Below are 18,105 nucleotides of genomic sequence, written 5' to 3' on the forward strand. Positions count from 1 at the left end.
TTTCATCCGAACCTCTTTCTTTCTTTGCACCACTTCATCGCTCCATCTCTCACCAAAAACACACACATGCAATCAAATCCCACAAAACTACATCCTCTCTCTCTCTCTCTCTCTCTCTCTCTCTCTCTGTCTCTCTGTCTCTCTCTCTCTGTCTCTCTCTCTCTCTCTCTCTCTCTCTCTCTCTCTCTCTGTCTCTCTCTCTGTCGGTTTTGGTCGTTCTCCTCTTTCCATCCGTCCATCACCAGACAGGAAGTGGGTGCATTAGCAGAGTGAAGACGGCCCTGATGAAATTAACGTCCATTATCTGTCCATTTACAGGACAGAGAGCAGGATGAGAGGGAGGAGGAGGAGGAGGAGGAGGAGGAGGAGGAGGAGGAGGAGGAGGAGGAGCAGAGCTGAAATGATAGAGATCTCACCACAACAAGCTTCGTTTCTACAGAACAAACCGCAGAAGTCATGTTTGTGTTGTTTGTGAGGGCAGTGTGGACATTAAAAACACTTCTGTAGTCATTTCAACCTAAACGAGGATCGTTTCCTGAATCAAACTAAGTAGTTTTGTTGCCTTAACTTAACTAAGTAGTTTCTGAAGAATGAACTTTATTTTGAAAATACTGTGTTAATGTAACGAGCAGAAATTGACACGTGTTGCTTTAATTAGGAGTTACTTCTCGTTAGATATCATACGAACGTTGTTTGAGGATACTTTGCTTTAAAAACACTTCAACAAATATGTAGTTAAGTAAAAGGTTCAGTATTTTAAAATAAAAAAGCCTGTTTCTGTCATTTTTAACAAACAAACAGGAGGAAATAGTGCATCTGTTGGGGACTGTTTTCATTGGCAGGTTAATCCTCATTTGAAGGTCTAGTGAGTATTTGGGGCCACTGTCTTTAGGATTTGTTGGAGAATATAATAAGTTACTATTATTGTTATTTAATAGATAATACAGAGTACATCGTCCCTTCTTCTTTCTTCCAGAACCTTCTAAAATCTGCCTAAATGGACATGGAGTTCAACTGAATGTGTACAAACAGTTCAAACCGCTGAGCTTTTACTCTGAAGTTGCAGACGTTTTATGGTTCTTCCTTCACTTCCTCTAAATCACGAGGAAAAGCGTCTTCACTAGAAAACCATTATGGAGTTCAGCAAAAATGTCATGAACCTGTATTTACCTCGACAACGACTCCAGCCAACATCTCTGCTCCTGTTTCTCTGAAAACAACACATGAGCGTGACGGCAGAGCGATAACCTGCTGCAGGAATGTTTCATCACCACAGCAAGACGGAGAGCGGACAATCAAAAGATGTGACCTGCGTCTAGATTCTCCTCCTGCTCTGGTGCAGAACGCTGTTACAACAGTTATGTAAAAATGGAATAGAACAGTCTGTGTCACATGTCAGGAGCATCCAGATTATACCTGGATTATGTCCAGATTACAGTACAGTACTGTATGTGGATAATCCACCTATGAAAGCAGGTTGAAGATGCATTCAGAAGCAAAGCGGAATCACACGAGAGCCGTTTAAGTGCAAAAATGCATCCGCCGCCGCAAATAGCAACCACACACGAGTCACATGACGTGTTCCATCGAGGATAACAGTGAAGCTGTCATCTGCAGCGAGACAATCTCATTCTGAAGGCTGCTTCTTTATCTGACTTTACAATAAGGAAATAATATAGGCGGTATATTTGGGAAGCAGCTAATGTAAATCTTGACAACACAGGATATTGCTTTTTTTAGAAGGATGAGTTGAATTTTTATGAGCAGAAAGTAGAAATAAACTTCAAATCTGACTAACTGGACAAACATCTAACATCTGAGAGGAAAATAAACCGTTGTAGGAGGAACAGAAAGAGGAAGTGTTTCTGTTTGTTCCTGCTGCTCTTCATCAATCCGTCTGAAGCACTCGAGACCTGACCGATCAACAATTAGTCACACGGCTGAATGATCGATACCGCAGCAGAGGAAAAGACACGGAAAACAGCTAAAAGAGACGGAACAAACTAAAGGAACCCGCAGAGCTGAAGCCAAACGGAGCTGAGTCACTGCTACAAAAAACTAATTAGGAGAAACGATTCTGTACTCTGCTGTTTGGTTAATTATCTGGTATAATCGTTACTTCATTAACCATTTCATGATACAATTTAATTATGCCCAGCTGCACACAACACACTAACTCTGTGTGTTCAGTGTGTTCAATCCTAAAAAACATACAAATAAAAGTGTTGAATCAAAGAGTTTCTTAAATCGAGTGAATTTTGAATGGAGTTTGGTTGGAGGGAGAAAAATGGAAGGAAATGGACAAAATAGGCAATTTTATAAACTACATTATTGTTCTTATTATGAACTGGGACACAGTGTCTGTCTTATTGTTCCAATAAAGGTTTACGTTTTGAATCAGACGGAGAAAAGAGAAAGTGGGAAAGAGTGGAGTGTATCTGTAGTTGTGTGTTAATCCTCAGAAGACGAGCTGTAATCTGTTGACCTCTCTCTCTGCTGGTACCACACACACACACACACACACACACACACACACACACACACACACACACACACACACACACACACACACACACGGTTCCTTGGGAAAATACCTGCAGCTAAAACATGTTTAACCATCAAAGTGGAAGATTGTACAACACCGCCACACACACACACACACACACAACATAACCCTGACCTCATTCTTACCCTGTGTGCGAGGAGATACAGCCACTTACACACTCTCTCCTGCTCTCTATCACACACACACACACACACACACACACACACACACACACACACACACACACACACACACACAGGGTGGCGGTGGCCTGTGGGCGTTCGAGCAGCTGTGAATAATCGTGTTTACAGATGGCGTACGTACGACCTGTGGGTTGAGAGAGAGAGAAACGGTCCTCACAAAAGAAGACATGGATGACATTTACACTGAACCTCTCTCTCTCTCTCTCTCTCTCTCTCTCTCTCTCTCTCCCTCCTCTTTCTATTTGTTGCCAGTCTGAAACTATCTCACTTCAGTTGGTTTAATTGTCATAAGTGGTAACGAGGCGTTAACAGCCAAAGCAGAACAATGAGCGGTGGCATAAATAGAAAAACAAAAGACTGTTTTAGACGCGTGTCTAATGAATCATTTGGCTCCTGAAAGCAGGTAAAGACAAAATAAACCACTATGAACGCCAACAGCTATTATATATCATGATCTGAATCCTGCACTACCAGGCAGTGTGTTTACTTACTGTTTGACAGTCGGTAAGAAAAGGCCTATAAGAATTAAAAAAGAAGGAATGTTTTAAAACAAATGTGAGAACCTTTTCTGGAATGATATCCCGACTGAAAGTGTGTTTCATCAGGTGCTAATGTGTCTCATTATTTTGTTTATTTAATGATATAATGACTTTCCAGGATATTAGGCCTACTAAAGTGTTTAGTGATTTATGATTTTGGGCTTTAATAGACTCAAACGAGGTTTTCCAAATGTGCTGCGAAGTTTAAATTAGCAACAATATCTTGAGTTTCAAACCGCCTGGTAAGCAAATACAGGGTTCAAATAAAACACAAATGAATCAAAATGCCAACAACACAATCACACAATGGGTCTGGTTCCTGATATCGTATTTAAAGTGAAACTAGATAAAAATATGACAAAAGTAAAGCAGAAAGTGAAATTCAGAGGATTCAGAGAGCAAAGTGGCTCACGCATTAGCATTCCATATGCTAACAGGCTACAGCTAACACCGTGCTAGCGTAACGTTTAACTAGCTAACGCGTATGCTTGATTCCCTGCTAGTTTGAGTGGTGGTCAGCGAGAGATAAAGTAAAAGTTAAAATGTTTTGTCTTCAGGTGAAAGTCAGTGCTAGCATCATGGTGTAAACGCTAACGTGTACGTCAGCTGCTCCTTGCTAGCTTTAAACACATTGTAGCATATTAGCATCGTTTACAATTTCTCATCTTCCAAAAGGCTACAGCTAAGACAGCTAACACAGCTAACACAGCTAACTAATAACAATGACCTGCATTCTGTCATTTAACTTCAGAGTTTCATCATTAAAACCTCAACATGCTAACGTCGCGGTCATAGTACGCTAGCTCCCGCCTTCCGGTCATCAGCTGAGTTACACCGAAGCTATTACGTACAAAGTTAGCATCAACGCTAGTATTGTACAAACACAGTTGTATTACCCAGAGTTCAGTATTTCGGAGGCTAACATGACGATACTACATGTTAACACGATTTGTACATTTGATAGTAGCTAGTTTGTTCCGCGCTAAACTGGTTTCAAACACATAAAAAGAAAAGCAAAAAGCATGTGTGTGTTGTGATATGGTAAATATTTGACCTTTACGCAGCATACGTTAATGTTAGTGAATCTTCCATAACTCAGTCTTATTGGTTCTTTATTAGAAACAGGCGGAGTTAGGCCAACGGTCATGTTAGCATTAAGCTAACAAGACGTTCAAAGCTGAAAACACTTTTGTGTGTGTTGTGTTCGGACAGCCAGGTGGATCTTTATGGTGACGTAGCATCATTAGCACATCTGCTAACAGGCTACGGCTTACATTCCCATAAACCAGGGAGCGTCTTAAACAAATCAACGCGCTAACAGGATGATGACAGGCCGACAAAATGCTAACTGAAGTGAAAATAGAGGGATCGCTCCCTCTGCGGGTCCATAAGTGGAGCTGATGGAAGGTTGGACTCGGTATGATTTACATAATTGGGATGTTAATTCGTTAAGCCGTGGGAGTTGATTATGTTGCATATTGATTGTGTTGTGCTGCCGTGAGGTCACACACCTCTTTAACGAAGGTATACGCCGCGCGGGGAATTGTGGGAGTCTGATTAAAAACATTAATATTCCTGCTGACACGCTGCGTTTCTGACATGCGTGTGTGTGTGATCATGTGTGTGTTGGTGTATTTGAGTGTGTGCTCCCGTCGAGGGCAGGTGGATGGATGAAGGAGGTGAAAGCAGGAAGTAGAGGGGAGGGGGAAGCTCCCACCTGGTCTTACCGTTCTCCGGGTGCTCCATCTCTCCGATGCTGCCGTCGGGCGTGGTCCTCTCGTAGTGGTCCTCCGGCAGCGCCAGGGGCCCGATCCGAGGCCCCGACGACGACTTGGAGCTGGGCGTCTCCGACTCCTCCAGGCCGCTGTCGTAGTAGCTGTGCTGGGACGCGTCCTGCAGGTCCTGCGCCTGATTGGCCGTGGAGAAGGTCACGCGGCGGTGGGGGGGCTGTGATTGGCAGAGAAAGAGAAAAGGGGGCGGGGTTAGATTTTGCAAACATGAAGAAATAACTCATAGTGACACTTTAAGTTAAATTTAACATTTGAAATCAGTTGAAGGGAAGAAGATAAAGAGCTTTAAATGATTAAAGGCATCGAGTCGACTGTAAATAACTTTAAAGGAGTCATTTAGACACGGCGACTACAACCAACACTTTAAACCTTCATCACTTTCATCTCAAAGTTCTCAATCTCACTGATTTGATTTCTCACTTTGGTCCTGAAACCAAAAGAATCCGTCGTCTTTCATTTCGTCACTGCTCTTCATGTCGTCTTGTTTTATTTTACATCGTGACCATCTCATCTAATCTTCTATCGTCTTCTATTTAAAATAAATTGACATCAATCTCAACCAACACGGCGTCTCATCCACACATCTGAAGAGTATAATAAAATATTAAACTTTAAAAAGAACAAACGATATAATGAAATACTTTGTTCACTATTGGTTAGTAATGGACGTCAGACTGCAGCTTCACTTGAATCTGACGAGACGTGATCTGATTCATTAGTCGACCGATAACACAATCAGTTTAAAGTATGTCAGTTCAGCTTAAAATAAAACACAGTTTCTGCAGAATCAGAGTATAAAACTGACAAAACTTCGAAACAAAAACATGCATTAATTGCAAAACAAGATGTTCATATTTTCAAATAAAATGCACAAAATGATCCTTTAACCTCCAGCTGTAAACATACATTTTATTAGATATAAATACATAAAACATCCATCAAATGTAATACTTTTGATCATGTTAAATATTCAAAATAAAGTTTAAGGCTCTTATCATGAAGTGCAGCATCCCTGGTTCAAGTTCAGCATTCTTACAAGTCATTTCCCATCTTTCACCCCTCATTTGCTCGTCTTAAAACGCCTCAAACTATTAATAAATAAATCATAAATGATAATATAATTCAGATTACACTTTATAATTTCTTTCTCCCTCACTGCAGCCTCCGCAGAGCGTTCTTCAGGAGGTGGAAGGCCGTCTGACTTGTGTGTTTGATTGGTTTTGTAACTGGAATACAATTAGCCTCCATTTGGTGCTGCAGGGACCACGGACGGACGGACGGACGGACGGACACACACACACACACACACACACACACACACACACACACACACACACACACACACACACACACACACACAATGTGCAAATACATTGAGTGCTGCCAAACAGACGACGTCCTAATTCAAAAGGCACACAATGCTCGGGCAAACATTTCAATCACACACACACACACACACACACACACACACACACACACACACACACACACACACACACACACACACACACACACACACACACACACACACACACACAGAGACGCTGACCGGCCCCGGCTGATAAAGAGCAGCATCCCTGGCTCGGCAGATATACTCCATCACCATGGCAACTGGGCGCTGTCAGGACCCCCGAAACCAGTCAAACCAGCAGATCAGCGTTCATCACACAGAAACAGACGGAGGTTGAGCTCTGAGGTTTTTCTTTTAATGCCTTTATCTTTTACTCTTTTAAGCAGCTTTTCTTTTTTTTTTTTTTTTTGCTGCAGCAGCTGAAAGATTCGCTGTCTTGCTGTCGTTTCATAATAAAAGTGTTTATTGTGCAGGGATTCAAACCAGCAACCAACTGGTTATCAAGCTGTTCCTCCAAGCTTCAACTTCTGTTTCACTTTACAAACTATGCAGCAGATTCATCAGCATCCGTTTCAGCATTTTAAAAATGTGTGTGACTGTTAAAGGTGGTCCAGCCTTAATGTCACGCTGATGGAACATGAACAGAAGCCAAACCTCAGCAGAGCTGTCCTTTAGACTGAGAGGACACAATGTGCTGTGGAGGCTTCAAAGGCCTCAGATCCCCGGAGCTCCAGGGACAGTTTCCTGTCCAGGTAAACACATTCAGATGCACAGAGACAACGCTCACTTCCTGTCTTTATTCCAGACCTTCAATGGTCACTTTGTACCATTTTCCTCTTCCTGCTTTCCTGCTTGACCACAGCAGATATTTCAGATTACAGAGCAGCATTATTACATCATGATTAGATAACTCATAACCTAAATAGAATTTGATTCTCCTTGACCAATCACAGATCTTGAAGCTTCCACTTTTTTCCACCAATCACTGATCACCATCTCACACATCAATCAGCTGATCCTCTATAGCTTTCATTTCCAGATGTTAAATCCAACCTGAAGGAGTTCTGATGGTGAACGATGATGAGAACACCTCATCTTCATCCCAACATCAGGGTTCCATACCATCATAAAGAAGATTCTCTTGAATAAGATAGGATTTCCATTAAACATTGTTCTTTCCATGGACAACAACAAGAAAAAGACACACATCAGTGCCAATGTTTCCTTCAAATTAAACAAGGTTTGGTTGGTTTTGGTTGAATCACATTCATCTCCATCCTCACGTGATCGTCTGGTCACCAAACATCTGTTCATACAACGGTAATTGTGATATCTTATGAAAAGTTTTTACTAATCTTTTATGCGTTTTCATACAAAAGTCCACCAACACGTGTCCAATTCTGCTCGTAACATGAAAACAGTCTTTTCATTTTTCATGAATCTCTTCTGTTGTCTTGTGGACTTTAGTTTTGCTCTGTGATGTATTTGTTTAGTTGTTTTTTTATAGTATGTTAATACATGTATTTTTATATGCAGTTTCAAACTGTATGTAGAAGGAAGCTAACGCTGCAGAACGTCAGGTGACCTCCAGGAAACAGTGAACTACATCTTGGGTCAATGACCACAAAGTTCTCATGATTTCTGATGGAAGATCACTCTGAAACTATATTTATCGCTTTAAGCATTGATTCGGCTTCATTTGGCTGAAGAGTGAACGTTTATTTTACACGTGGATGACTTTAAAAATAAAGATGTTTTTCAATGCTTAGTTGAAGCTGCTTCACATTAAAAACATTCATTTTAAATGTGTTCAAACACGTTATATCGGAGCTGGAACTGGAGGTGGGAAAAAGCAAAATGAAAGATCCACAACGCTTCAGTTTGCTTTGGAAGAACGTTGGTGTGTGATGTAAAGAATATGAGATTTATATTTTAAGAGGACGGACCAGGTTTTTTTGTGGTTTTCAGCCAGTTTTGTTTTCCCGCTCAGGATTCCCAACACAAATAATACTGAACACATTCACAACATTTCCATTTGCCAAATATGAGATCTGTCCGTACCTGAGACCCTTCAGCAGGTGTTTGTGAGGTAAAGCATCGGTGTTATTGATACCTGCTCATTGGCTCTGTTTGCTGTGAGAGCATTAGGACATAAATCACATCTATATATATATATACATGAAGAGATCAGACGGGTTCGAACCCTCGGACTGTCTGTGACCTCCTGAACGCCCAAACACACTCTCTGCTCTATCCTGCCCTCTTTACACTTCTTCTGCTCGTGTGTGTGTTTGTTTGCTGTAAATAGAAGTGCCACCTCAGCAGGTTGCATCATGGGAAAGTAGAGCAGATCAGAGGGGAGGAATTTAAAAGAACAACCTCCACCCTCAGCCTCCACCTCCACCTCCACCTCCACCCAGCAGCCAGACGCCATCATGCTCCGGCGCAGGACGTCGTCGCTCGTGTTCTAGACTGGCGCCGTGCGGAGAGGACAAAATGGCCACCATCCTCTACAGCTGGACGAGATGTTTACGATAGAAAACCTGCAGAATCACGCCGTTCAGGGAGTTTGTTTTGAAACAATTTTGTTTTCCTACAAAAGTCAAGCAACACGTGTCAAATTCTGCCCTTTATATGATTACAGTCTTTTCAAAATAAACTTCTGTCTTCACAGAAAGTTACTTAGTTAAGTTTAGACGACAAAACTACTTCATGTCCTCAGCATATTGTCTGCTGTTAATATTCTGTTTTTAAACCGTCTAAACATATTTACAGGTGACGAGTGTGTTCACTGAATACTGAACGCTGATGAAGGTCGGTCATTAGGAGCAGAAGGAGGAGCAGCTCCTTCCTCCTCCTCAAACTGTTAATGCTGCACTTTGATGGAAGTTTCTGCTCTTTTCTCCACTGAATCATATTCTGTTCTCTGCTGGCAAATATGCACAATATGCACTTTTATGCAAAACAAGGAGGCGTGATGAACCACTTTTCCTTGAATCCGTAGTAACTGACCTTCATTACCGCCGCTGAGCAGAAACACTGAATATGCTGCAGAATTAAAGAGGCTTTAAATGGAGCACAGAGTTCAGAGGAGGTGGCTGCAGAGAAGGAGCAGCAGGAGATCTGTGAGTCCGTCAGCCACCACATTAAACCGGAGAGACACTTTAAAACAAACCTGTGGAGGCCGGAGGAGGAGGAGGAGGTGCATGGAGGAGCAAAAGGAGGAGGACGACGGGGAGGAGGAAGATGTGAGAAGAGAAGGAGCAGCAGGAGGTGGGGGAAGGGAGCTGCAGGTGGAAAAGTGTAGGAGGAACAAGAGTAATCTCAGGAGGTGCAGGAGGAGGAAGACAGTGAAGGGAGGAGCAGCAGGAGGAAAAGTGGAAGATGGAAGGGACAAAAGGAGGAGCAGAAGGTGGAGGAAGGGAAGGAATAGAAGAGTAAGGAGGAGGAAGAGGACAGAAGATGAAAAGGAGGAGAGGGAAGAAAACAGATGTGAGGAGGTAGAGGAGCAAGAGGAGCCACAAACAGTAGAAGCAGAAGAAAGAAGAGGATGGAGGTGAAGACAGTAGATGTAAAACAGTGCAGGAGCAGGAGAAGCAAGAAAAAGAAGCATGAGGAGGAAGAAAAGGAGTGGCAGGAGGACTAAAAGAGGGAAGAAGAAGAGCTCCTGCAGGAAGCAAGAGAGAAGGAGGAGAAGGAGAAAGCCAGCCTTGTTTTTTTAACAGGAAAGAAGGCCTGACCTCCTCCTGCTAATGCTCCTCCTCCTCCTGCGGAGGTGATAAAGGAGGAAGAGGAGACCAGCAGTGGGTTCAGACAGATAAGAAGGCCAGGACTTCCTGCTTCTACAGCTGCTGCTCCTCATCCTCCTGCAGGAGGTGATAGAGGAGGAAGAGGATGCCAGCAGTGGGTTGATACAGATAAGAAGGCCAGACCTCCTCCTCCTGCTGCTCCTCGTCCTCCTGCAGTAGATGGTAGTGGAGGAGGAAGATGAGGAAGAGGAGGAAGAGGAGGAGGAGGAGACGCGTTCACTGGGCCACATTGTTCAGAGATGATTAAAAACCAGCGAGAGGAGAAACGCACGACGCCTCGCTGGCTGTTTGTCAGCCGAGACACGGAGAGGGAGATAACTGAGAGTGTGTGTGTGTGTGTGTGTGTGTGTGTGTGTGTGTGTGTGTGTGTGTGTGTGTGTGTGTGTGTGTGTGTGTGTGTGTGTGTGTGTGTGTGTGTGTGTGTGTGTGTGTGTGTGTGTGTGTGTGTGTGAGAGATCCTCATTACCTCCCTCTGTGGGAGATAAGCGTGTGTGAGGCTGCATTGTGTATGCTTATAACAGTCTGTCCTTATCAAGTATGCATGCACACACACACTTAAACCAACACACACACACACACACACACACACACACACACACACACACACACACACACACACACACACACACACACACACACTCTCTCGGCCCACGTGAGCGGCGGCTGCCAGCGATAATTCGACACAACTGTGTTGAATTCAAGTGGAGAATGAATGAGGAGTGGAAGAGAGACTGAAAGAGTGTGTGTGTGTGTGTGTGTGTGTGTGTGTGTGTGTGTGTGTGTGTGTGTGTGTGTGTGTGTGTGTGTGTTTATATATGTGTGTATATGTGTGTGTGTCGATCATGCAGTGGTGAAACAGAAAGAAAACAGCCCTGCAGCCAAAACTGCACTTCTCTCTTTGTTTCTCTACCTTTCTTTACCAAACAACTCTTTACTTCTCTCTCAGTGCAGTGTGTAGATATATACATATATATATTAGGACTGGTTCAGGTCTATAGTTAGGGCTGGTTCAGGTTTCTGTGGACTGGTTCAGTTTAGTTAGGGGACTGGTTCAGGTCTTATAGTTAGGACTGGTTCAGGTTTATAGGGGGGACTGGTTCAGGTTTATAGGTCTTAGTTAGGGCTGGTTCAGGTTTATAGTTAGGGCTGGTTCAGGTTTATAGTTAGGGCTGGTTCAGGTCTATAGTTAGGCTGGTTCTATAGTTAGGACTGGTTCAGGTTTATAGTTAGGACTGGTTCAGGTTTATAGTTAGGACTGGTTCAGGTTTATAGTTAGGACTGGTTCAGGTTTATAGTTAGGACTGGTTCAGGTTTATAGTTAGGGCTGGTTCAGGTCTATAGTTAGGACTGGTTCAGGTTTATAGTTAGGGCTGGTTCAGGTCTATAGTTAGGGCTGGTTCAGGTTTATAGTTAGGACTGGTTCAGGTTTATAGTTAGGACTGGTTCAGGTCTATAGTTAGGGCTGGTTCAGGTCTATAGTTAGGGCTGGTTCAGGTCTATAGTTAGGACTGGTTCAGGTTTATAGTTAGGCTGGTTCAGGTCTATAGTTAGGACTGGTTCAGGTCTATAGTTAGGACTGGTTCAGGTCTATAGTTAGGGCTGGTTCAGGTCTATAGTTAGGACTGGTTCAGGTCTATAGTTTAGGACTGGTTCAGGTCTATAGTTAGGGCTGGTTCAGGTCCTCCTTGGTCCAGCCCCTAGATATGCTGCTATATGCCTAGACAGCCGGGGACTACCTAGGATACACTGAGCTCCTCTCTCCTCTTCTCTCCCTCCTTCTTTATGTATTAATCTCCTATTTATGCACATTACTGATTTTGCTTCTTCCCCGGAGTTCTTGTGCTTTCTCGCCTCGCAGGTTCCCAGGAATCGGGGTTATATTTGGACTGTCATCGTGCCACCTACTGAGGCCCTGCTGACACCCACTACTACTACCACTATCATTATTAGTCACATTACTATTATTATTGCCTGTACTATTACGCTTATTGACTTGCTTCTACCCTGGAGTCTTTGTGCTTTCTCGCTTCGCAGGCTTCTATAAATCGTGGCTGTACCTGGACCGTGGTCGTGCATCCTGCTACGGCCCTGCTGACACCGACTGCTACCACCATTATTATTATTACTAGTCACATTACTATTACTATTACCTGTACCATTAAGCATTTTAGCTTTACTTCCACCCTGAAGCCCTTTTGCTTTCTCGTTCTGCAGGTTTCCATGAATCGTTGTGGTACCTGGACCGTAGTCGTGCCTCCTGCTGTGAGCCGACTGACACCCACTGCTACTTCCATTATTATTATTAGTCACATTACTATCCCTATTTTCATGGCTATAATTCTACTGTAATAATTGCTGCTGTTATTATAAGTAGTCTTATTATATGAATCATTTATGTCATATACATTGAATGTGTTGTATCTCTGTTATGCTGCTCATTCTGTACACATGACATCTATTGCATTCTGTCCATCCTGGGAGAAGGATCCCTCCTCTGTCGTTCTCCCAGAGGTTTCTTCCTTTTTTCTCCCTGTTAAAGGGGTTTTTAGGGAGTTTTTCCTGTGCCAATGTGAGGGAAGGACAGAGGATGTCTGAATTGAATTGAATTGAATATATATAATATATATATATATATATATATATGTATATATGTATATATGTATATATATATATATATATATATATATATATATATTGTAAACATGAGTTTATGGTCTCAATCTCTAGTTTCAAGTCTTCTTCAATACAGCATGATGTTCATTTAGTAAATGATGCTCCATTTAGAGTCAAACAGACCATAAAGCAGGGGATGCTTTAGGGCGGGGCTACACACTGATTGACAGGTCCACACCAGAGACGTATACGGCGTCTCTACGTCACTCCTCCTCACTCCATATATGGTCACTTCCTGTTCACTGGTTGCAAAAAAACCAACATGGCGACGGCAAAATCGCTCAGTTTGAGGCTTCAAAACATCCTCAAACCAATGAGTGATGTCACGATGTTTTCTGCATAAATCGTACTACTGTGGCACATAATGATATTTTGATTATTAGCCTCCAACTTTTTTATTATCCAATTCACGTCTAGTTTTACGATATACAAATGTAGAAAAACGTCAGATTAATAGCAGCTGAATATCATTTCCTCTCTTAACCAAACCTCATCGTATTTTCCCTTAATTCAAGAGCTCTTTTAGGACACTAAAATAAATCTATAGGCCTAGGAAAGAAATGTATTCTTAAAATGAAGCATTCTCTCTCTCCCTGCAGACAGAATGTACATATACTGTGTACCTTTGGTCTTGTTTGTACCTTTAAATATGAACGGAAATATCACTGATACTCATCTGTCTGTTTATGATAATCAAATGAAGTTCATGGCGGTAACTAAACCCCCCCCACCCCCTCCATTGATACCGTGTTTGCCTGCTGATGCTGGACATTGATGACCAGCAGCAGAACAAACAGCAGCTCTGTGTTTTCTATGTAAAGTTTCCACCTGAATACAAATAGAGAAGCAGCAGCAGGGAAATGAGTTTCCACCGGAGCGCACCCCGACTGTATGCAAAGCGCTCACATGCACAGGATGAAGTCTGCGGTCGTGTTTGTGGTGTAGAGTCTAAACTGGACAAATAAATCCTCACCAACACTCTGTGTGAGTATTTATAAAATCAAAAAAGCTATTAAAGACACATGAATGAGCCTCCTCCATCTTCATCATCACACTGTAGTTATACTGACTAATCACACATATAAATACTCTCCAGAGAAACAAATGTGGATTCATCTGCCGCTAAAAGTAGTCCCCATTAAAGTCACTATTTCCTCCTTTGTTAGTTTGATAAAAAACTACAGTGACCAGCTGTTTTAGCACATTAATGACACTTAAAACTACACATTTGTGTTTTTAAAGATTTGACATATTTAGTAGGAACCACTTGGTTTGGAGCTGAGAGCCACAGACAGGAAGTCAGAAAGACAGGAAGTCAGACGTTGTTGGGTCTGAACGACACATGTGTTGACATTATGAAGAATAAAGAGAGATTCATCCTTAAAAAGTACTTTAAATAAAAGTAACTGTACAACAAAAACTCTGTCCTGAGGAATTGTCTTAAAGTGGCAGAATGTTTTATCAAATTTGATGCCACTAAAGTACTCGGTTATGTTTATTCAACAAAGTACTACTTGGTTATATTTAGGAAGTAAAAGTACTTCTACGTCATGTTTAAGCAACACAAGTACTTTGATTAGGCAACAAAAGTACTTGGTTACATATAAGTATTGGTTTATTTGCAGTACATCAATATAAAAAATAATCAACACAAAATACATTTCCCTCTCATCATTGTTCAAAAAGCAGTTTTGTTGTCTGTGAACATAATTCTGAAGAGACAGGAATGAGTTTTAGCTTCTAGATACGGACACATCTCACTCAATAAGTCCTGGTCTGTGTTTCTATACTGTGACTTTGGTTTAACATATACAGTATTCAGCATAATACTACCTCCATGTACTACTGCTGATGCTCACTGTATCCTTCCCTCTGTGTCGTTGTCCAACAGAAACAAGATGTATCACTACATCTGTCACTCAGCATCACTCTCACACACACACACACACACACACACACACACACACACACACACACACACACACACACACACACACACACACACACACACACACACACATACAGATGAAACAGGTCAGCTGAGTGTCTCATCTGGTTCCCGGAGTTTAGTCGTATGCCTGCATTCCTCTGCCCTGCAGGTGTGTGTGTGTGTGTGTGTGTGTGTGTGTGTGTGTGTGTGTGTGTGTGTGTGTGTGTGTGTGTGTGTGTGTGTGTGTGTGATCACTGAGCCAGTTAATCTAGTGTTATACTGGAAGAGCACATGGAGCCATAACTCTGGAGCACACACTCACCTCCGGCACACACACACACACACACACACACACACACACACACACACACACACACACACACACACCAGTCATGTCCTCAGGTAAACTACAGTGTACAGAGAAGGGAACCACACACACACACAACCTCACTGTGTGTGTGTGTGTGTGTGTGTGTGTTGTGTTCAAAGCTGACAGTGACAGAGAAACTGACACAGCATCCAACACACACACACACACACACACACACACACACACACACACACACACACACACACGAGAACCTAAATCTTATATATATTTTTTTCAATTTTCTGCCTCGCTGCTCTCACGTGACGCTCAAACGCACTGACAACAGTGAACGCAGCGCTGACGGTTGACGGGCGGACAGGAAGGCCCCCTTAAATGACCTAAATGACCTAAATGATAAATGACCTAAATGTCCGGGGGTCACGTTGTGTATTTTCTGTTTGTGCATTTATGAATCGCTGATGTCGTCAAACTGTCAAACAAACTCTTAAAACGTGAAACAAAGCAGAACGTCCTCTTTTGTCAGATTCTGTTTTATTTAATTCTAATGGAGGTCAATGGAAGCTTTGAAGCAGCTTTTAATTAAATTATATTTGATCTTTCTTTTTTTGTATTTCTTTGGCTGTGCATTTTTTTTAGTAGTTCTATTTTTATGTATTTAATGTTTAATGTATTTTAATCCGTTTTAGTGTTTCTGTGTTTTGTCATATATTTTCATGTATAAGTACAATGTTTCTACGTGAATTAACATAAAGCAAAACTTTAAGTGTTTCAGAGTTCTGTACATGTTTAATATTTGTGTACATATTTCTATCCTTCAGGTATATTTTCTGTTTTATTTGTTCACATTTTCAGGTTATTTTTATGTTTTTCACTTTAAAGTGTTTTTTCTTTAAGTTTCACAACGAGAAGAGAAAAGCTTAGAGTTAAACCGTGGCTGAGAGAAAAACAGGAAAAGAGAGGGATGAAGTAGTTTCCAGCTGACAGCTCTGGTATGTTAATCCCTAAAAACACCTCCTTCCTCCCCCTCCTCCTCCTCCTCCTCCTCCTCCTCCTGCAGGAGGTTATAATTGGCTCCAGGACGGACGGAGCGAGGGCGGATGAAAGAATGAGAGAAAGGTGGAGGAGGGATAAAAGAAACAGAGATTTGGTTTTGATTTGCTCGTCCAGAATAAAAACTCTGATTTCCAGCTGAAGTTCTGACTGTAAATCTCGTTTTCTCTCTTAAGTTTCAGGTGGAACGTGTTTGATCGTTAGAACCAGAAGAATTCAGGAGGAACCAAAGGAAGCGGGTCAATTTCAACTCCTCAGAAAAGACTGATTCTGAAACCAAACGGTGAAAAATCTCCCTTAAAATCACCTTAGTTCTGAGGTGACGTTGGAGAAAATGTTGGACATCATGAACATTTATAATAAGAAATGTGAAGGAATGTATAATAATTATTCTACTCTTTTACCAATGGATGAGCCAGAGCTTCCAATGAAAACATTACGATACGATACGTTAAGATAAGATAAGATAAGATAAGATAAAAATAGAACTTCATTAATCTCGAGGGAAATTATTGTGCCAGAGTTATATCAAAGATTAAAAAGAAAGAATAAGAAAAAAATAATATTAAGTGTATAAATACTAATACTGACACAAACGTCAGTAAGGATGGCTATAAGAGTAAAATACATTTAGTCAAATAAGTAAACTAGAACAGAAAAAGTTAATTACAACATAAGAATAAAAATGTATAAGTATATAAGAAGTAATACTAACAACAGTGACTTATATAAACTAAAATATAGAAGTGATATTGTGACGTTTTAGAGACTCAACATTTTCTCTCTGACACATCTGAGGAACACTGATTAGCAAAGCCTAACGAACGTAAAGTTAACGAGCCATCAGGACTTTTATTAGAATAACAATAAATACAATAATGATTCTGTCTGTAAATATAATATTTGAGTTATTGTGGATTTTTTACTGTGTAATTACTTATGTACTTATTTATAATACTTGTTTTTTTACTATGTCTCTTTTTTGCACTATCCTCTCTGCTGCTGTAATCCTGTAAATGTCCCCGCTGCGGGACTAATAAAGGATTATCTTATCTTATCTTATCTTAAATGTAAGCAGACGTCTTCTTCACGTGTTTGAGAAGAATTAAAAAATATCACTGAGCTGAATACTGGATGTTAAAAATAGTAGAAAACACTTTAAACCACATAAAGATAATAAAAAGTAAAACGGTAAAATGAGCTTCTGGTTCAGAGATTATTAAGATAATTATTTTAAAGGAACAGTTGAAGGTTTTTGATCTTTTATATAAACATTTGGTTTGAAGTAAATCTGTCAATCTAACCGACCGACCAGGAGTCAACGATTTCAAACAGACGTTTCCACTCAGATTCAAAGTCAGGAGGAGGTGTGTGTGTGTGTGTGTGTGTGTGTGTGTGTGTGTGTGTGTGTGTGTGTGTGTGTGTGTGTGTGTGTGTGTGTGTGTGTGTGTGTGTGTGTCTCTATATTTCTTCTTCTTCACTTTCCCCTTCACCCCCATCACACACACACACACACACACTTCAGAGAGGATGACAGGGTTTTTTCATCCATCTCCTGCGAATTTTGTTCACAGACGGCGAGATTTGAAAAGAGTTCAGAGAACAGAAAAGACTCAATCAGCCGAACAGTTCTCATAAAAAGGGCCTCCACTCACACAAAACTACGTGTGTGTGTGTGTGTGTGTGTGTGTGTGTGTGTGTGTGTGTGTGTGTGTGTGTGTGTGTGTGTGTGTGTGTGTGTGTACAGTCCCAACACACACACACTCTGTAGATTAACCTTTGACCCTCGCTGCCGACATAAATCTAAATGTTCAGTTCAGTTCTGCTTCATTCCGAAAGTCTTTCAAAGTTTGATTCACAGAGCGTCTCACTGAGTGTATTAAC

The 18,105-nt window shown here is 41.5% G+C and overlaps 1 protein-coding gene across 1 annotated transcript in view; it reads right to left on the reverse strand.

Moving 5' to 3' along the window:
- LOC129090604 (protocadherin-1-like) overlaps nucleotides 1-18,105 on the reverse strand; it is a 167,651-nt gene that overhangs the window by 80,130 nt on the left and 69,416 nt on the right. Inside the window, exon 4 of the mRNA XM_054598263.1 lies at nucleotides 5,015-5,234. Within this exon, the coding sequence (XP_054454238.1) occupies nucleotides 5,015-5,234 (220 nt within the window). The remainder of the gene's footprint in view (nucleotides 1-5,014; nucleotides 5,235-18,105) is intronic.

Source organism: Anoplopoma fimbria, chromosome 4 (genome assembly GCF_027596085.1).
Source record: "Anoplopoma fimbria isolate UVic2021 breed Golden Eagle Sablefish chromosome 4, Afim_UVic_2022, whole genome shotgun sequence".
NCBI classification, from domain to species: domain Eukaryota; kingdom Metazoa; phylum Chordata; class Actinopteri; order Perciformes; family Anoplopomatidae; genus Anoplopoma; species Anoplopoma fimbria.